Source organism: Bufo gargarizans, chromosome 4 (assembly GCF_014858855.1).
Source record: "Bufo gargarizans isolate SCDJY-AF-19 chromosome 4, ASM1485885v1, whole genome shotgun sequence".
Taxonomy (NCBI): domain Eukaryota; kingdom Metazoa; phylum Chordata; class Amphibia; order Anura; family Bufonidae; genus Bufo; species Bufo gargarizans.
Window position 1 is genome coordinate 326,779,910 of NC_058083.1, and position 21,768 is coordinate 326,801,677.

General features: G+C 43.3%; 1 protein-coding gene across 6 annotated transcripts in view; it reads right to left on the reverse strand.

Moving 5' to 3' along the window:
* The window catches only part of REPS1 (RALBP1 associated Eps domain containing 1), a 116,618-nt gene that overhangs the window by 3,101 nt on the left and 91,749 nt on the right, over positions 1 to 21,768 (reverse strand). For 4 of the 6 annotated variants that reach the window (XM_044288729.1, XM_044288730.1, XM_044288727.1 and 1 more), the window contains 8 exons: positions 20,152 to 20,239; positions 19,678 to 19,770; positions 14,836 to 14,908; positions 6,513 to 6,631; positions 5,411 to 5,475; positions 3,785 to 3,964; positions 1,647 to 1,733; positions 597 to 745 (listed from right to left, as the gene is read on the reverse strand). In XM_044288729.1, coding sequence (XP_044144664.1) covers positions 597 to 745; positions 1,647 to 1,733; positions 3,785 to 3,964; positions 5,411 to 5,475; positions 6,513 to 6,631; positions 14,836 to 14,908; positions 19,678 to 19,770; positions 20,152 to 20,239 — 854 coding nt within the window. The remainder of the gene's footprint in view (positions 1 to 596; positions 746 to 1,646; positions 1,734 to 3,784; positions 3,965 to 5,410; positions 5,476 to 6,512; positions 6,632 to 14,835; positions 14,909 to 19,677; positions 19,771 to 20,151; positions 20,240 to 21,768) is intronic. The other 2 variants (XM_044288728.1, XM_044288733.1) reach the window with 1 other exon arrangement.

Consider the following 21,768-nt stretch of genomic DNA (forward strand, 5'->3'; position numbering starts at 1 on the left):
AGAGCATGGTAACTGTTCTGGACGTCAGTGGATATCTAAGCCTAAAGGGATTGCTCACTGAAATATTTCATGTTTGTAGTGCCCCCTTGTCAATCAGGTAGGTGATTTTGGAAGAGTACTTACTAGAGACAGTTTTAGGCCTCATGCACACGGCCGTTGTGGTCCGCATCCGAGCCGCAGTTTTGGCGGCTCGAATGTGGACCCATTCTCTTGAGGTCAAGTGAATGTAGAACAGCACATTACATTTCAGATTCTGGTGAGGATGGTAGTAGTGGCACTAGAATACCTACCTCCTTCCTCCCCCTCAAGTCCACATCTGCCCCCCCCCCCCCCCCCAAGGCAGTTTTCAATCTCAGACAACCTCTAACTTTCTAATAGACTTCTGCTTCCACTGATCAACATGTTATATACGGTATGCCTGCTGTCACTAACTAGGAGCTGCCAGAGACTGAAAGCCTGTACAGATTTTATATTTCTCACTGCGGTTTACGAAGGAATCCAGTCTACGCAATCCTCTAAATAAAACCCCCACAAGTCTACTGCTTTGAATACAATGTATTGGTGTAGAAATAATGCATCAGGCTAGTTAATGTTACCTTGGGATAGATGGCTGGGAAGCAAGGACTGAAGCTACAGTACCCTGCTTCTGATTGGATTCTTCCACTTCTGGTTTGAGTTCATCTTCAGATTTTAACCGTCTTCGGACAGGTTTGGGAGGTGGTGCAAGAGGCGTGCTGACCTTTGCCTGGTTAATTTAAAGGTGAAAGAATAAAAAAAGGAAGCTCCTCAAATGCATGTGGCCTCCTATACTCACACAGGCTACCTCCTCTATAGGTGGAAAAGCCCCAATACGTCCCATACTGTGGCATACGTCACCCGTACGGTACCATTCAAAAGAAACCTACACTGCACGGTATACATTTCTTTTCGCTGAAAAGGTAGATGACTGTAGTTTGCACTGACTACTTTATATAACTGAAAAGTGTACTTCTGGCATAGGTCAGGTAAATGCAGCTCTATGAATACATTTGGCATCGGAGATAGGTGCTTCCCTAAAACAGGCCACACGTACACCGCTATTGCTGTATGAACAGAGCCCTAATGCCACTGCCCACCCCTTATTGAGCCACCATTAATGTTTTAGAGACTGTAGTAATAAGTTTCAGATCTATGGCATATTGGTGAATATGAAAACTAGATAGGCAAGTTGTGACCAAATAGATTTTGATGACAATTCCTACTCTACTGAAGACTGCTTTACAGACAGTAGGGGATCTCAAAACCACAGCAAAGTGCTTCTATTCTAACAATACGATCGGCTGCACCCATTCTGAAAATGTAAAAACTGGATCCGGCATTAAAACCATTGTAAGTCAGTGGGTGCTGGATCCGTTTTATTGTGTCCCCAAAAAAATGTATCCGGCAACATTGACTTGCATGGTTTTTGGTGCTGGATCCGGCTTATTCAGTTTCCCAAGCCGCACACACAAATGCTGCTTGCAGCAATTTTTCTGTCTGGCATGGGAACGTAACAAACCGGAACGGAATGCATTCTTGTGCATTCCGTGCAGGTTTGTTCGGTTTTGTCCCCATTTATGGGGACAAAACTTCAGGGTATTAGGTCTAGCTATATATTACATACTTACCGGATTGGCAGGGACAGCAGAGACTTTATCTTCAACACGTCCATTTAACTTGGCACTACGGATCCCATCAGCTGGTGGCTTCTCAGCCTGTTGACATATGAATTTCATGTGTATTTTAGCCAGCTTCAAAGGATGCATTTAGAAAAATTAAAGGACCTAATCCAGTCAACAGCCAAAGATTTTATTGTAATAATCTAATTAATAATCTATGCTGTCACACACAACGATGGTACACTGAAGGTACAGGAGATGTTCAGAGAAGGGTGACCGATTTTCTGGACATGGAGAAACTACATTTAGGCTCTGTCACCAGGATCAACCCTATTAAACCAGGCATACTGGCTGGTAGGGCTCATCATGCCGATTAAAACTATACCTTTCTTTTGTCTGTATGCATTTTAATTCATATGCAAATGAGAATATTCAAGCACTAGGAGGTAGGGATATATCCTTTCAGTACTACTTAGCAACCCCTAGTGCTCAGCACACTCCCCCCTCCACTTGACTAGACATCAGCATGCTGAGGGCAGAGCTGTCTCCTCGCATCTACATATCATGTAATCTATGTACTTTAGCATCACAACATTGAGATATTCTCAGAAAGCTAATATACATATTTCTGCTTTATTCTCAGGCACAATATAGGATTATAAAGACCCCAGTACTGTGCATTAGTGTACAAGCAGAGAAGCAAGTTTTTTTTTCTATATGTGGTAAATCCTAAGGAGAGACTTACAATAACTATTTTTTCTGTTATTCTTTCTCTCTTTTAGGCCATAATAAAAGGCTATATTATAATAAATAGGCCTTGCTATATTGAGAATAGTGTTTTTTCCTTAGAAACCTAAAACCGATCACTGGTTTATTGACAACAATATATGATTATAAAGAAACCAGTAATATTTATTTGCTTTCTAAAAAACATTATGGTCAATACAAGGATATAGGCTTTTAACGAGGGTTAAATGTGGAAGGAAAAAAAAATAAAAAAAAATCGGAAGAAAAAAAGACCTGGACGTCTCTCCCAAGATTCAAACCTGTGATCGCCACATGTAAAACCAAGCACTTACCACAAAGCTATAGCATTTCCACATAGAGATGAATTATTTTTCTATGCTCATAAGCTAACACATATCACTGAAGTCTTTATAATCACATATTGTGCCTGTGAATGGACCAGTAACTCAGTACCTCAATGTGGTAAAGCTATAGTACATAGAGTATATAACATGTACATGCTAGGAGACAGCTCTATGACACCGGTCTGCCCTGATTTCAGCCCTGTCAATCAATGGGAGGGCGGAGTGTGCAGAGGATTCAGCCCCGCCTTCTGGTGCTCAAACTTGCTCATTTGCATATGACTAAAAACTAATATTTCCGCAGCTGTTTATCGTACAGACAAAACAAAGATATGGTTTTAATCAGCATGATGAGCCCTACCAGGCAGTATGTCTGGTTTACTAGGGTTGATTCTTGTGACAGAGCCGTTTTAAATAGAATCGGTCACCACAAAATGGAATGCAATATTCAGATAACAGATATAAATGTATAAATTGCAAGCTTTACTAAACCTTTTCCCACTATATATCTATATATTCTGCTCCATAACATGCTGCCTGCAGATTACACTGCATTTTTCTTTGAAGAGCTTTAATTTGTACTAGCGGAACATACTCACCTGCTCACCGCTGCTGTGTCCTGGGCTCCCGACTCTTCACTGGACTTATGGTTCCCATCTGTTAATTTCCATACACACACACAGGGTCTTGAGCGCCACTCAGCCAATGACACTGGCCTCAGCGGTGAAGTGACCCTAAGCACCACACGACAAGGCCCAGCACAGATGTGCCGCTTGCAGACACGTCACTGCCAATCATTGGCTGCACTGGCACATATGACCCACCCCGTCCATGTGGAAGTTGACAGACGGGGACTGGAAGACCAGTGAAGAGAACCAAGGGGCCAGGAAAAAGCAGCAAGAAGCTGGGTATGGATTTTTCCACAGGTACAAAAATAAAGCTGGACAACCCCTTTATGAAATCAAATTTCACAGCGGTTCACTTACACAAAAAACACTAACTATTAAGAGCCTATCATAAATGTTCTGCTTCATCCACATGTGATCAGAGTCCACAAACCTGTACAACTTCGGTTTTCTCTGGGTCCTCTGCTTGCTGTTCTGTCACACATGAGGCAAACACTTCAAACTGACTGAAGTCTGCAAAATTTGGCTGCTCAGGTATTTGCTGAGGAGAAGTACTAGGATGAGCTAAAACACCTTCAGCATCCACAGAGCGGTGCACATGTGAGCCCGATGTCTGTAAGAAATAGGGGCAACATGATGAAGAGAAGGCCTACTGCACCTACCCACCAGCATTAGCAGAAACCCAACACGGGGAACCAAACATTTACCCAGCCTGGCAGCTATGACATGCACAAAATACCCCACAGCGTTTTGCTTTACTTGGCAGTGTTAGGCCCCCTGCACACGGCCGTGTTTCACAGCCGTGTGCGGGCCGTGGAACCGCGGCCTGGATCCCTCCTGAGAGCAGGAGCGCACGGCGCCACTGGTTGCTATGACGCCGTGCGCTCCCTGCTGCCGGCACAGTACAGTAATACACTGGTATAGATCATACCAGTGTATTACTGTATTGCGGCGGCAGCAGGGAGCGCACGGCGTCATAGCAACCAGTGACGCCGTGCGCTCCTGCTCTCAGGAGGGATCCAGGCCGCGGTTCCACGGCCCGCACACGGCTGTGAAACACGGCCGTGTGCAGGGGGCCTTAGGCCTCTCACACACAACCCTGTGTTTTGTTGTCCACAAACTGTGGATCTGCTAAACATGGTACATCAGCCATGTACGTCCTGCACATGCCAAAGTATTGTAAAAATCCCTACTCTTGTCTACAAAATGGACAAGTATGGGACATGTTCAATACTTTTGCAGTACAGCAAAACATTCTGATGTGGACAGCACGCAGCCCCACTGAAATGACTAGGTCCACACCCAAACTGCAAAAAATGCGGATTGGATGTGGACCAAATATATGGTCATGTGCATGGGGCCTAATGAAGCTTTTGGGTGGATACAAGTTGCATATACACATGAATAAGTTAAGTTGTATTTGGTCATTTCGGACAGAAATCCGAATGTCTCTGTAGCGCAGACTCTGTCTTGGGCCCCATGACATCCTAAGATTGTAAATCAAAACTGGTTTCAGATGGTCAATGCACATTATTTCATCCTTTCCCATATCTGTGGGAGACATCCTTTAAGTTTTGCATTACACTTTCGTTTTGCTGTAATTGTTGATGCAGTTGCCCATGTCAAATCCAGGCGTAGATACAAACTTCATGCAGCGTTTTCTGATTCACTTCAGCTACCTATTTGCCAGTGACAATTTAACTGTTGTAGTATTTGATGTAACTGGTCATTTTGCCCCACTCGTTCATAATCTGACCCAAGTATCCGAGTGATCACAGGGAATAGCAAGGCATTATTATGCTGGAATTTAAGGTAGTATGTGTAGTACGCCACCTAACGGTTTCTAAACAACGGTTCTACAAAGCAGCATAAGCATGCCAACCGAGTGGGCCGGAGAAATATCTGACAACAAATATGCTGGGTTATATTTAGCCTTTGCTAAAATTAGGACGTTCTACTGCATAGTCATTTTAGACTGTAATTTATACAAAGAACGGTGCTGTTTTTTCTGTGGTGACACTGGCTAGATAACCTAAATACATTCAATGTAGTCACATACCTGTGTAGGTAGGGGTCGGGGAGGAACTGCCGGAGGGTGCGTTACCGCTGCAGACTGGGGCTGCCCTGTTACACAACAGATAAAGAAACGTTATACATCACAGGCTGGCTACATTACTGTGGTGGCATGGTGCCACTTAGGATATTGAGGAACTCCTTTTTCTTCCCAGAGAACAGTGAAATAACTTCTCAGATGAAAAAGTGGGGCAGTGATGTAACATTAAGCCTATTTAAAGGTCTCATGATGCACACTTCCATATACAAGGTCTGCATTGTCCTCATTGAACAACCCTTTTATTGATCTGCCCAGGGAGTTAGGACAACCTGCGTGGTGTGAACGTTGCTCACACTGCAGAACTTCTTCCCATAGTATAGTTCCAGAGTAAAGAATAAGATACATGTGACACCGTGCCTGTAAGAATAAAAGGGATATATTTGTTGGTTTGATCTAGGATTGTCCTAATTCAGGACCAAAGCCCCATTAATGTGTATACAAATGTTTCTGATGTTCTCTGCACTAGAGATACGTGAGAAAGTAGTGATCATGGGGGTAGATCCCGCTGTGGTCTCCTGGCCACTCTCCCCTCTGTAGGACAGTGATGTCTTCAGCATAGTAATAATAATGCAGTCAGGTTAAGTTACACTTATTGTCATATTAGAACATATCCAGGTCACAATGTGGTGTGTCATGCAGGACAGAAGCAGAGTAACATGAACTATTTCTAATTCACCTACATTTACTCTTTTATAGACATAATAAAACAAATCAAGGACACCAACATATTTCATCCCTGAAATAAAATGGGAAAACCACACATACAGGGTATGGAATGTGCTATAAGTTGTGCTCTAGCTTTAAGCTACTAGGTCTCAGCAGGTGAACAAGAGAAGGTTCTCCATCCCCTCATCCAAACCCTTTATGCTAAGGGAATGTGGGCAGAAAATACTGCTAATAAGGTTACATTAAGTTCTCTGAAGGACATCACGTTACTGTTCTAGGCAGTGTACAGACCTGAAAACAAGCAGGCATTTGTGATGTGCACATTTACTGCTATTCTTCAGCATAAGAAACTTTGCTGGATACAACTGGAAGTCGTCCTCACCTGTCGTAACTGCAAATGTTCTATTCATGTCTAAGGATGAGGAGCGAGAATGGGAGGCAGGAGGTCTTGGTGGAGGGGGTGGTGGTGCTGTGCTGTCTGGAGAAGTGCCAGAATGGGACCTGCAATTTAAGCAAAGACTCTTCAAACAAGGAAACATTAACAGAGGAGACGTTCACAATACCAGTAACTCACCATTGAAATTCACCTCTTCAACTTGTACATTTCTTCCTTTTATGTGATGCTGCCTGTCCTCTGAACCAAGAAGCCACAAGTCTAGCCCCCCTCCCTCCACCAATGCTGAATAGATGCAAGTCTCCAAATTACAAAACGGGAGGTGGGCTGCTACATTTTCACACTGCAGCTTACTCTGCATCATCTAAGACATCTAGTTAAACTACATGGTAGGTGGAACAGACTTACAGAGCCAAGTTGCCATAGAAACAAGTGTCTGATAGGGCGTTGGTTAAATATGACATAGGACACAGGTAGAGAAATAATTTCAACATCAGATCCTTGGGCAACACTTCAGTGTACTCACTACACACTGTGGTATTTTTCCAGTTTATTTTTTAATTTTATTTGTTTTGTTGATATCATTCCTTCACAGTGACGCCAGCGCTGTGGTTAGGAATGGGTCAAAGCCGGAACCAACAGGTACAACAAAGTTCACCAGCCTTGTCCTGGATGAGAAGTGTGTGGATTAGGAGAAGATAGAATGTATGGTGGGCAAATTAGGGTTTCTAAACTAGAAGACCCCTTTAAGGAACTCAGGTCATGTTTTAAGAAAACAACCTCCAGCCAAGCGAGAAGTTGGGACATTTTGCTGTAAATTGCTGGCCAATTATAACCTAACTGTGGTATCTCTATCAGATTCTATAAGACACACAAGATAAAAAAAATAATGTAAAAAAAAAAAAAAGAAAAAAAAAAAAAAAAGGGCCCTGTGCCTTATAGTCAGAAGTCAGGGGGATCTTCCTTAATGATGGGGCAGAGTATTCATTAAGCACTTTGCCTGACACAGGGAATCAGGGCGATGTACCTCCCAAAAGCTCCAGTACCCTTCATCTGACCTCCCCACCCACAGCATTTTAAAGAGTGCATTGTGCCCCACAGAGCCTGCAGCCATAGATGGCCTGTATGGCCTACTGCATCTCCAGAAGCTGTGCAGGACTCAACAAGACTCTTCCTGCACCCAGGGATCGAATGCATGTAGAAGAGAGTCCCGACACCTACACAGAGACCACTCTGTCCAATCACAGTACCAGCAAATAAATCACCTATTAGTCTAGAGGCAGCACTATGGCTCAGTGGGTTTCTGGGTTCGAATACAACCAGGGACAACAACAACACAGAGTTTGTATGTTCTCCACATGTTCGCGTAGGTTTCCTCCCACACTCCAAAAAATATACAAATAGGCAAATCTGCTTCCTTTGAAATGACCCCACGTGTGTATAGTCGGTCGAACGCCTATGTGGCAGCCGTTGACTTTCCAGGAAGTTCCCACAGCCACACAACTATGGCTCATTTCACAATCGCGTTTTGGGCGGATCCATCATGGATCTGCTAAAACGGATTCGTTACAATTATACAACCGCATGCATCCGTCATGAACTGATCAGTTAATATTATCTGTAACATAGCCACGATGGATCAGTCATGAACTCCATTGAAAGTCATAGGAGGACGGATCCGTTTTCAATTGTGCCAGGTTGTGTCAGTGAAAACGGATCCGTCTCTATTGACTTCTATTGTGTGCCAGGGCGGATCAGTTTGGCTCAGTTTCATCAGGCGGATACCAAAACGCTGCTGCAGGAAGAGTTTTGGTGTCCGTCTCCAGAGCGGAATGGAGACTGAACGGATGCATTCTGAGCAGATCATTTTCCATTCAGAATGCATTAGGGCAAAACTGATCCGTTTTGGACCACTTGTGAGAGAGTCCTGAATGGATCTCACAAATGGAAAGCCAAAACGCCAGTGTGAAAGTCACCTATCCCTGCACTTTAAGTCCTTGTGAGAAAAGTGCATTACAAATGTTTGCCATTGTCATAGTCTATATCGGAGACTATTCCACAAAAAGGATCTATGGACTCTTCACCTCCCCAGAGACCAGTAAGTATCATCAGCTGTCCACCCTACTAAATATACACACACACACACACACACACTATTCTGTTGTCTAAACCCTGGGTCTGTCCTATAGTCTGAGTGAGTTGTAATCAAAAAAATTTGGGGGGGTCACTTACTATCCAGAAATATGCCTTTGTTCAGTGTATTTCTGGTGCAGATTGCAGCACAAAAGGTTACTTGCATCTCAATCTGCGACTTTTCCCAGCAAGGAAGATGGCTTACATTTAGACTGGCGCAGGATACGCCAAAGTTATGAAGAGGTGCTGGCCCCCAACTATAGGGGGTTATTAAGATGGTCACCTAAAACGCCATTCTTAATAAAAAACCTCCATAGTTTACAAAACCAAACATTACCATCATATAAGTTATGTGGCTTACAGCGCTTCTCTCTACATTATTCTTACAGAATGGGATTTTCTGATCACAACTGCCATAAGACAATCTTCTTGAAGGCTTTACAGCACATGGGAACCTGGGCACTCCAAAGCAGTGCCAAATAAATACTACCATGTAGCAACCAAATACTTAGCAATACATAGGTCAAGTCTATAGTGCCACATTAATATAGTTCATTAAGAGACTTTTATACAGTATCCAAGCAGTTTTAGAGTGTTCATGCCTGTAAAAGGGTCAATGTCATCGGCCCCTGGTGTCTAAATCAGAGAAGGGGTGTTCTCTGGTTAACACTATAAGCACCAGCCAGGGCCTTGTTCAGCTTCCTGTTTTCACCCTGCACTGGTCGTAGGTCAGTGCAGGGCAGGATTACAGAGGACTGTGCTTGCTGTAATTGAACAGGTTATCTCAAATATATATTTTACAGCTGTGCTGTACTATATATATCTAAATGTGAACATGCCCTATAAAGTCTAGAAAAAAAAACTAGTTAACCCACAGCCCTGTAAATTCATCCCTACTCATTATTCTACAAGTGCAGAACTTGCTAGACCGGCTACCCTTGGTGTGGACATCTTCCCTACTAGTGAAGTACTGCACTGCCAGAAGGTCCTCCCCCTGGTAGTATGCACAATTAGCATTAACCCCTTAGGGACCAAGCAATGCTTTCAATTTCGCATTCCATCAGCTCTAACTCTGTATTTTTATGTCGATGTAGTTGTATTAGGGCTTATTTTATGCAGGACAAGATGTAGTTTTTAATGGTGCCATTCTGGGGTACACATCACTTCCTAATTATATTTTATTAACTGTTTCTGGAGGGGGAAGGGAAAAAACAATACAGTCACATAATAATTGTGTAGTGCTTTTTTTTGCTAATTTTTCCATTCAATGGAAAAAGGTTTATTTTTTTACTTGGAGATATATATATATTCTTTATGCATGGCCACTAAGGTGAGAGCCAGGCTCCTGCTCTCTGCTGCAATGGAGACCGTGCCTCACTTAAACTAAGGCAACATAGACTAAGGGCCGTCAGTGACCACAGTAAAAAGGAGTAGTAACAATTGCTAACTGGGTTAAAAAGAAGTCATTTCAATTCTCTAGATAGGAATTAACAACTTTATATCTACACATTAGTTTGGATATGAAGAAAATGAAGTCTGTTTTCGAGCTCTCAAACACCAGTGATAAGTTATGAAATTCAAAAGAAAGATAATTAGACAGTAGGCGTCCCGACCGTGTATCTTTTACTATAAAAAGATTGGATTATACATGTATTAATGTGACATTAGCTAACTGCCTACTGATTAAACGTCTAGCATTCGTGAAGAATGGCTAACCTGTGATCTCATCATCTTCCAATCGACCAAATCACTGCAACAAATCAGTTGGGATCTTTCACATACCTAATCTATGGAGCGTCGGAATTATTGATTTTACTACACAATTGCTTTATAAAAGGGGAAAAAAAGCAATATCTTGGCAATCAGGCGTACATAATAGAAACTGACTTCTACCCATCTAGTAGTACTTGACTGGCAAAGTGGGGAAATAAGTTAGTCATTGCCAAACCGTGTGATAAAAGGAGGTTTCCAGCCTGTACATATTGATGACCTATTCCTCAGTATAGGTCAACAACATCAGATGGATGGGGTTCCAATACTCCCGTCAATCAGCTGGAAACAGAACAGAGGACGGAGCCGGAAGCAGAAGGCTCCTACCTGAGGAGAGGTCATCGATATCTGTCATCAGAACAGACCAGACCTATCAAACTACTTACATGTCCCCACTGTTCCAACTGTGCGCTTTCAGAACCTGGTTTTGTTGAAGCTCACAAGTAAGGTGTTTTTTTTTTTTTTTTTTTTAAATCACTTTGCAAATGTACCCGATGTCATCAAAACATACTTGCTGGAGTCATTGGGGTGTACTGCTGCATGTGGGGAGTCATGGCCCTCATCTCGCCTCCCCTTTCCTCCATGACGTCAGTGTCTGGCATGTAAAATCTCCCGCAGGCACAGAAGACCTTGTTCTGTTGACAGGATCCTGACATGCGCAGTAATCAGAGCTGTAGATACCTTGGCTTCAAGCGCATGGGGACATGCATATAGTTTGATAGCCTGTTCTGTTGACAGGTTCCCTTTGAAAGGAGTTAGAAGTAATTCAAGTGGCTTTTTCAGGTTCCCCACAAATGATGGCAGTTGTGTTGTATGTAGGGCTGCAACGAGTACTTGACTAAATTGAGTAATTCTACGCAAATTTTTTGCATCAAGGATTCGTTTGTGTTATGTGACCACGGAACAGGAGTGAAGAGCTTGCTATAACTCCCGCTCCATGGTCTCCCTCTGCACCCGGAATACTCACCTTTCCAGCAGGGGGCCTCTGGATACTCCACAGCACATCCATGGTCCCGCGCTGTGTGACATCAGGCGCAGAGCAGCGTGAGAGAATGGAGTGTCGGCGGCACCCCTGCTGGAAAGGTAAGTTGATGTGACTAAGGCTGGGCAGCAGGAGTACACACTGTCATAGCAATCAATGAGGCTGTGCACTCCGGATGTCAGGAGGAGTGGGGGGGGGGGGGGGTAGTGGAACGGATGGCACCAGGGGGTACGAAGGGTGTTGGGGACTGATGGCAGGGGGTCTGATGAGTTTTATAAAAGGAACACAGTCTATTAATTCATTTTTTCTCATTATATTACTCGATTAATCGTAGTAAAAAATAAATAAAAAAATCAATATAATACTCAATTTCTAAAATAAATCGTTTACTGCAGTCCTAGTTGTATGGAATAAGTAATACAGGAATTTTATAATATGACAGGTTATTTTGTTCGAATATACATACAAATCCCTAGTGGAAAAATGTGTAAGGAAAAGGTAATTATTCATATAATGGAAGGCAGTGTAAAACTGCAGGTGTGAACGGAGACTTCAAGATGTATGAAGCACCAGACTTCATGTTTAAACACTTGCCCCATACAATCTCCTCCATATTGAAAAATTAGGAAAAAATAAATAAAAATCTGCCATTGTTTTTTCTCCCACAGCTCTCAAATTCATTATACAGGTTACATCAATTAAAGGGACCCTTTCCAACTTGGCCCAGCCTTATTAACCACTACAATACAAGTATAGCATACATGCCAGTCATTTTTTATGTCTATTCTGACTCTAGTTCTCCAGCTGTGAGTTGCATTCACAGAACCCCAGAGCACACACGGAGGGAACTCCAGGCCTAGACCTCTTTGTGCACTACATGGCCAGCAGAAATAACAGAGATAAAGTTACTGAAGTCACTATTCATGTATTACTGGAGGTAAAGGCGTTGTCTCACTTCAGCACATGGCATTTAGCATGTAGACAAAGTTAATACAAGGCACTTACTAATGTATTGTGAGCAGGGGTGGATTGGCCATAGACCCTACAGGGAATTTTCCCAGTGGGCTGATGGTCAGGGGGCCACCCAAGTCCTTCTCACTGCCACTGGCCAGGTACGTAATGATCTGATGCGCTCAGTGGTAATTAGCACTAGGAGTGTCAAGTACTTCTGTACCTTACCAGGGGTCATAGGCACCCTCCTGAATTTAAATTTAATCGCTGTCTTCAAGTGATACAGTTGAATACTGCAGAGCAGTATGGGAGCCCATGGCCAGGTATATTGTGTTGCACTATATTGTTGTATTGCTGACCCCACATACTTGTGTTGACCCTCTCTACAACATGGGGGCCACTTTAAGATCTCAGTCCGCCCCAGATTGTGATTCTCCATATTGCCTCCTTTGCTGGCTTGATTCATTTTTCCGTCACATCATACACTGCTTGTATCGACGAGTTATGACCACCCAATCCAGCAGCCACCAGAGGTGCTGGTGCTTTTTCCTGTAGTGGGCAAGCACGACCACCACTGCTGGACTGCAGGGTGGTCAGAACCCCTGCATACGAGCAGTGTATAATGTGATGGAAAAATTTATCAAGCCAGCAAAAGGAGACAATATGGATAATCACAATACATTAGTAAGTGGCTTGTATTAAATGTGTCTTCAGGTGACAGTACCTTTAATCAATTCAAGATCAAGCCATTTACGCCATTTCTGATGAGGCACGTTTACCAGTTTTTTTTTAACCACATACATCTTTGAAAGCCATCACTTTTTTTGCGCTTTATTTTGTGATATTAGGGGCTTTATTTTGGTATTTTTTGTTCTTATATTTTTTATAACCAGGAAAATATCCGTTTAAAAAAATAATAATTATTAGCAGTGTCCCTTTTCTAGAACTTATTTTGATAGCTGGATGTTGAAGTTTGTTGCTGATTCCTCCAGTAGCTGGGGCCGACATAGTAGCCCCGGTTACAGGAGGAAAACAGCACCAAGAGCAATGGGGTAGGCAGGGAAGGTGAAAAACCGTCCCTTCTCCATGAGGACCACAGCTGTCACCAACAATGGGCTCCTCGGTCCTGAAGCTGCACGATTAGAAAAGTCAGTGCAGAGATATGTGCAGACAGCCCAGACGTATATAGTCAATGGGTGGCTGGCAAGGGGATACATTTGTATTTTTCATTTAAAATAAAAAAAAAATATGCAAATTTTCATGATACAATTTTTTTTTTAATTACAATGCATTTGTTCATCCATGTAAAATACACAGACAGAGGTTAGGGAACACCTCAAGAATACATACCAGGACAGCCCTGAGACCTTTCATAAGCCCAGCCCCTTACAACCATCAGTTCCAAGTACTGAAGGCCAGCAGAATCACAAAAGTTGAATTGCTGGGATCAGAGTTTTCCAGCAGCTGCAGTGGAAACACAAACCAAGTCCCTGCAACTGATGCACCCCCAATATTTGTGTCAAATGTATCGCAAAGGTCGCTAATAAATAAAATATCTCTCACTCACCGTCACATTTACAATCACGGCAAGGTTTTAGAACGGGTCACCGCTCTCTAGCGCGTACTGTTCCTGAGATATTTCCCAAAAAATGCAAATATGGCATATCACATGACCTACATTAGCCAATAGAAGCCTCAGGTCTTTCTCTTCTCCACACACACGGTTATACATCAGGTTCCCATAACAACCAAGCCATTTTTCTTCACTGCTGCAGGTCAGCTTTAAAGGGGCAGGGCGCTGTGGATGACACTATTAAGGGAGCTGAGTGCTGGGGAGGTCACAGTTCAGGGGGCAGGTAGGGTGGCCATTCAGGTCCCCCTCAAAATACGGACTTAAAAATTCTGCCCCAGGTCCCGCCCCCTCCAACGGGGATTGAAAAAATTAAAGTAATCAACTTCTGTCAGCTGCAGGGGTGGGAGGGAGGGTGACTGTCTCCCTGCAGCTCACACTCAGACAGCACAGTGCTGCTATCTGAGAGTGAGCTGTTCAAAACGTCCTGTGCCGGACAGAGAACAGGGAGTCTGGAAGCTGGACTGTCTGGCCTAAAACTGGAGGGCTACCCTAGGGACATGCTGCTGTGGAGTTCACAGTTAAGGGGACGGTCTGCTATAGAGGTCAGTGTTAAGGGTCACATTGCTGTATAGGCCATTCTTAAGGGGACGGGGTGTTCTGGAAATCCTCGTGAAGGATATGGGGTACTGTCAAGGTCACTAATAAAGGGACGGTCCGCTATGGAGGTCAGTGTTAAGGGGCGGGGTGCTGTAGAGGTGACTTACGGGGGTGGTGTGTTGTGGAAGTCAACTCAAACAAACTGAACATTTTGAAACTGTAGTCAATTGTTGACACACTAAACCGTTTTAAAAGTAAAAATAATTACAAAAGGAACAGAGACCAGAAAACCAACTAGTACTCACCGCTGCCTTGTAACCACATTTCCAATCTCTTCAGGATCCGAATTATAACTGTCTGAACTGCTGTAACCATCTGCTGCAAAATCATAACATTAAAGAAAGCTTAGAAAACTTTCATCTACAATATCCATGAGACAAAAAGGCATAGAAATGTCATAGAATGTGCCTCTCCAGCGTTCCTGAGGAAATGACCCAGGCGTCATCAGGTTGCCTGCAAGGCTATGAAAGTGTGCACAGTAACTGGAAGAATGGTCCCCTTCAGTGTATGAATACCACTCAAATAACTAATAATTTGAGCACATGCTAGCCTGTCATTCGTTTTATAATTAGTTAGACAACCACTTTAAAGGAACACTGTGGGTAACAGAGTGGTATGCCAAGTACAGGACCTGAGAGGGAGACACAGGTCCTGCTCTAGCCATAACATAGCATCCAATCTGCACTATTTCTTGAAAAGTCTGATCAAAAATGAAAAGACCTTAAAAGGTCTGAGGGCAATATTGTGAGATTGTACTACTAGACATATCCACAGTAGAGGTAGGTATAAAAAGTAGCAGGTGACACAACATAATCCCTTTGTTATGCTCTGAGAGAGCCTGGTGCTAGATGGTAAGGATGACGTATCTTTTAGCAGCATCATGCTGCCAGTTTCACTGAAGGAAACAGACCGCATTGGCTCTGGGCTGGAACCAATCACCAGGTCAAATGGAAATTTATCCTCAGCCCTTTATGCACTCTTTGGCTGGGTGCTTTGCACAGCTTTTGTCACTGATCACACCAAGCTTCATCTCTCACTGTAAAAGCAATTACAGACCACGTCAGGCCAGGCAAAAATGGCGCACAAATCCTGCCAAAATTTTATGTATTTGGTTTTAACCGTGTTCCCTATGCATGGTAACGTTATATATATATATATATATTAAACTTTTTTTACTTGCTGTGGCAGACCTCGGATCCTTCAGAATGGCCCAAGACTGCCACAGCAACTGAACAGCTCCCTCAATCTAATCGCAGGGAAGCTGCTCGGGAGTTTAGTACTCCTGGGGTGTCACTGCTCAGATGCTGTTGATACAATTGACCATGGAATCTGAGGGGTTAAAAGTCTTTTGATTGGCGTTATCATCAATCATGGACTTTGCATCTTGGTGTCTACTATGTAAAACAGAAACCTGCTCAGCTCCTGAGCAGGTGCCATATTCAAATCCCCAGGATCGAGATGGGGTTAAACTATAACCGGACTGGACAAATCCTGGGAATAAAGTAGAAAATGTACCCAGTATATATACGCACTGTGTGAGAAATTGTGGTGTTTTAAAGGGGTTATCAAACGTTTAAAATATGCCCCCCAATGCCCGGGCCCCTCATATAGATGATGCTTACCGCACTCCCCGGCAACCGTGTAGCTCCTTCTCCCCACACGGCCACAGCTGCATCTCCCCTAGCGTCACCTACAATTCTAGGGAGGCTCGTCCCCGTTGCAGCCTGCTATTGGCTGTCCCCTACCACAAGTGCAGCAACCAGATGTTTTGATCTGCGCGATGTGGAGATGCAGCGGCGGCCGTGCGGGGAGCGGGAGCTACGCAGGGGAAAGTAACCTATATGAGGTGTCAGGGAATTGGGAGCCATGTTTTACAAGTTGGATAACCCCTTTAAGCCTGTCTATTTAATGACGTTTTATGGAGTGTCTAAGGCTGCAACAGTGTTCACTAGTGCTGCTCTTAGACCAGTCCCTCAGCGCTCCAACTATAAAATCAGCATATTAACCACTTCAACCCCGCTAGCTGAAACCCCCTTAATGACCAGGCCACTTTTTACACTTCTGCACTACACTACTTTCACCGTTTATTGCTCGGTCATGCAACTTACCACCCAAATGAATTTTACCTCCTTTTCTTCTCACTAATAGAGCTTTCATTTGGTGGTATTTCATTGCTGCTGACATTTTTACTTTTTTTGTTATTAATCGAAATTTAACGATGACAGGGGGTGATCAGGGAATCTATATGGGTGATCACCCGCCTGTCATTGATCACCCCCCTGTAAGGCTGCATTCAGACGTCCGTATGCGTTTTGCGGATCCGATCCATGTATCCGTGGATCCGTAAAAATCATACGGACATCTGAATGGAGCCTTACAGGGGGGTGATCAATGACAGGGGGGTGATCAGGGAATCTATATGGGTGATCACCCGCCTGTCATTGATCACCCCCCTGTAAGGCTCCATTCAGACGTCCGTATGTGTTTTGCGGATCTGATCCATGTATCCGTGGATCCGTAAAAATCATACGGACATCTGAATGGAGCCTTACAGGGGGGGGGGGTGATCAATGACAGGGGGGTGATCAGGGAATCTATATGGGTGATCACCCGCCTGTCATTGATCACCCCCCTGTAAGGCTCCATTCAGACGTCCGTATGTGTTTTGCGGATCTTATCCATGTATCCGTGGATCCGTAAAAATCATACGGACATCTGAATGGAGCCTTACAGGGGGGGGTGATCAATGACAGGGGGGTGATCAGGGAATCTATATGGGTGATCACCCGCCTGTCATTGATCACCCCCCTGTAAGGCTCCATTCAGACGTCCGTATGTGTTTTGCGGATCTGATCCATGTATCCGTGGATCCGTAAAAATCATACGGACATCTGAATGGAGCCTGACAGGGGGGTGATCAATGACAGGGGGTGATCAATGACAGGGGGTGATCAATGACAGGGGGGTGATCACCCCATATAGACTCCCTGATCACCCCCCTGTAAGACTCCATTCAGACATTTTTTTTGGCCCAAGTTAGCGGAAATATTATTATTATTTTTTTCTTACTAAGTCTCATATTCCACTAACTTGTGGAAGTCTATATGGGGTGATCAGGGGTGATCAGGGGTTCATAAGGGGTTAATAAGTGACGGGGGGGGGTGTAGTGTAGTGTTTTGTGGTACTTTACTGAGCTACCTGTGTCCTCTGGTGGTCGATCCAAACAAAAGGGACCACCAGAGGACCAGGTAGCAGGTATATTAGACCTGTTAGGGGTTAAAAAAATAAAATAAATCACATCTCCAGCCTGCCAGCGAGCGATAGCCGCTGGCAGGCTGGAGATCCACGCGCTAACCTTCAGTTCCTGTGTGCGCGCGTTCACAGGAAATCTCGGCCCTCGAGAGATGACGCGTATATGCGTCACTCTGCGCAGGGCTGCCGCCTCCGGACCGCACATCTGCGTTAGGCGGTCAAAGACACAGTTTTCCCTGAAACGGGGCTTCGTACAGACGTAAATAGGCAGGTAGTGTGGATGTTTTAAAGAGTTGATCATGCGGAGATGTTCTTCAAGCGTTGGCAATCTCCTAATGTGAATAGTGGATCCTGTGTATTCTCTATATAGGTTTTACTTGTCATTGTAATCCTGCCTGTGATAATGAAATGACTGCTGAAGTGACCTGTACAGATCACAAATTATCTATTATTGGGCGTAGTGACAAGTGCAAAAACTGAAGAATTTTAGAATCAAACAAATAAAATTAAAAAAATTAGATCGTAAAAATGAAATTCTTTAAAATATTTTAACATAAAACATGATTTAAACAATAGGTCATTTTCTGAAGATCGATCTCCTTTAATATCACAACACAAAAACAGCATCCTAATTCAGCCCTAACAAAAAAAAAATAATAAAAAAAAAAAAATTGAGAAATGTACTTTCTTTTTCGCTTTATATTACACCTTTTCCCCCAAAAAACAGCAGTGTGTATTATAAAGCGAATAGCAAAAAGTCATTATGCAAGCACTCATTAGTATGCAAGAGGCATGGGGAATGGTGATTGTAGCACTGGCTGTACTCATCCCTACCTGTTTTTTTTTCCAGATGCCCCTTTTGTGCTGTCTCTTGACTGCATATAGCGTCAGGACATAGTGCACACAGGCGTGCACTAGGACCTGATGCTGTGCATCGGCAGAAGATCAAGGAACGGCAACTGCATAAAGACTGCAAAGTTAAGCTTTAGTTATTTTACTATCTGTTATAAGGGCTGATGAAGATGGGGGGGGGGGGGTCTAATCTAAAGTCTAATAAAGATTGTGGGGTCTGAATTGAGGTCTGATGAAGAATGTGGGGACTGAACTGAGGTCTAATAAAAATTGTGGGGTCTGAACTGAGGTCTGATAAAGTTTGTGGGGTCTGAACTGAGGTCTGATAAAGTTTGTGGGGTCTGAACTGAGGTCTGATAAAGTTTGTGGGGTCTGAACTGAAGTTTGATGAAGACTAGGGGCCTGATATGAGGTCTGAGGAAACTGGCGGGTCTGACCTGTGGTCTGATTAATGTTTTTTTCTTATTTTCCTCTTCTAAAACCTAGTTGTGTCTTATAGATAGGTGCGGCTTACGGTGCGGGAAATACATACATTTGTTTCTATAGACAGAAAAAGTTGTTTAAGGCTCCATTCACACGTCCGCAATTCTGTTCCGCATTTTTGCGGAACGGAATTGCGGACCCATTCATTTCTATGGGGCCGCACAATATGCTGCCCGGATCCGGAATTGCGGATCCACAATTCCGTTCCCGAAAAAAATTGAACATGTCCTATTCTTCTCCGCAATTGCGGACAAGATTAGGCATTTTCTATTAAGTGCTGGCGATGTGCAGTCCACAAAAAGCGGAACGCATATTGCCGGTGTCCGTGTTTTGCGGATCCACAAAACACACACGGGCGTGTGAATGAACCCTTACAGTAATATAGAACTGCTGAAATATGTCCGGCTTGAAATCAGCTGCTTGAGAAAGCTTGGAATAGTCTGAGAAATCAAACTGAAATGCTGGCATATTCTAATAAATACACACTAGCCGTCACTTACCAACTGGATTCCCAGGGACAAATTTCACTGAAGAACTTTCTTCCGGAAGTTCTTGTGGCTTTATGTGTATAGGACTTGTGGGGTTGGCAGAATCTAGAAAATAGAGATATAGTTGTAGCAGATGGCAGAGGATGTCCAGGATTTAAATAAAAAATAAATAAAAAAAATACAGCTACTTTAGTAAAACACAAACAAAATTATTAATAAAAAATAAAAAAAATCACACTTAACCACAGGTCGTGCATCTCAGCCCCATTTAGTTCAATGGAGCAAAGCCAGACTAAATCTGAAAATACATCACAAATTCCGATACCATTTCAGCAGTACGGATGGTGACCATTTTGTACAATACAGAGCTAACCGTAAAGAAAAGTGTCATAGCAAAATGTTTTTGTGTTAATGGAAAATACATTGTTTTGTTCTAAATTGGACTGTGTGTTAATGGCAGTGGAACATCACGTAGACGTCACTCACCGCTTCCAGTTCTTTTAAGCTCCATTTCCTGCAGGTGAATTTTACTTGGCGTCATCCGTATGGCAACAGGATGGACTATAGCGGTGTCCTGTTAATAGAACAGAAAGATCTTCAGAATTAAATATAAAAGCTCTTAGAGAAAATGAAAATGTTAAATTAAGAACTTCTTAAGTCGACATTCTGCTGATGGACTTACAAGGCAAAGGTGAGGAATATATCACTTACACCACGATAAGCATTTTTCACTGAAAAACGTTATGGTAATCGTGGGGGCCCCCAGAAATCAGACAAGGGTCCAGAGCTCTTGCAGTGACAAGGAATCTCTTAAAAATTTTGGTTCAGGGCAGCATATTATAATATCAGGTCCTCTGAGATATGCATCATTTTCTACTCTGGTCCACTTCTCTCAGAGATGGCCGCTGATGTATACGCTTACATATACTGACAGTACTCATTCTGAAGTGCGACATTATTCATATTTATAGAAATATTTATATTCAAATATTCATATTGAGGCAAATATAAAGTCATCACTTGGATAATTTCATAACATAAAAGGCCAACAACATTGTGAAGAATTAAAGGCATTTATAAAGATTACAAAGGTATTAATATGGAAGTTCTCCAGCAGTTAACATAACTTGACTGCATGTTAGATGCATTATATAGCGTTTAAGTCTACGTATATAGCTCATACATGCACCCCTCAACATTGAAACTGCAACACCAAGGACAAGCGGTAAGGTTAAGTAAATTGAAGAGGAAATAGCAGGTGTCGCTAAGTTCTGCAGATCATCACATTTTCAAGCACCTGGATCCATTCTGTGGCATGTGGGAGGGGCATGAACGACAGATTGAAAGCAAAGTTTTTTTTGGCAATATGAAACCTCAAAAATCAGATGAAGTCAAGTGGGAGGATTGTGTGATGTCTCCTGTTCATCAACGTGCCAGTTATCACCACCTGTCGTAAACTGAGAAGGACAGAATCCTCTAACCGAGAGACCTTGGTTTATGCCTCCAGTAGATCGCTACGTGCCAAGGCCAAGATGTCAGCACTGCTCAACGTTCCGTGTGCCAGTGGTTTGGAGAATAACGATCTGGAATAACAGCAAAAGGTGCACAGAGAAGGACCTCTACAGACAGATTGTCCATTCTATACTGCAAGTGAAAATAGATGTCACATGATGAGCCAGACATCCAACTACAGCTGTTCCATTGACCTCACACCACTGCTCTCATGGCGCACAGCGAAACGGTAAAGGAGGCTGGAATGGAGATTTATGCTCTTCATTAAAGAGTCTTGCTTTTATTTCAGATGCAATGATAGCCAGAGATTGGTCTGGAGACCACATAAGCAACACCATGAAGAGGCCTTTACAGGGGAAAGTCCCAACGGCCCTACTCCGGGGATTACGGTGTGGATGGCATAATGAATGGTAGCTGAACCCCTCTAGTCTTCATGTACATTAACAGCTCAGCGTTACATTGGTTTGGTCGTGGAACCATTGGTACCATTTAAACGAAGTGTCCCAAGAGGCGTTTTTCAACAGGACAATGCAGGTCACATATTGCTCGCACTACTGTGAGCAGCCAGAATGGCCTAAACATGCTACTATG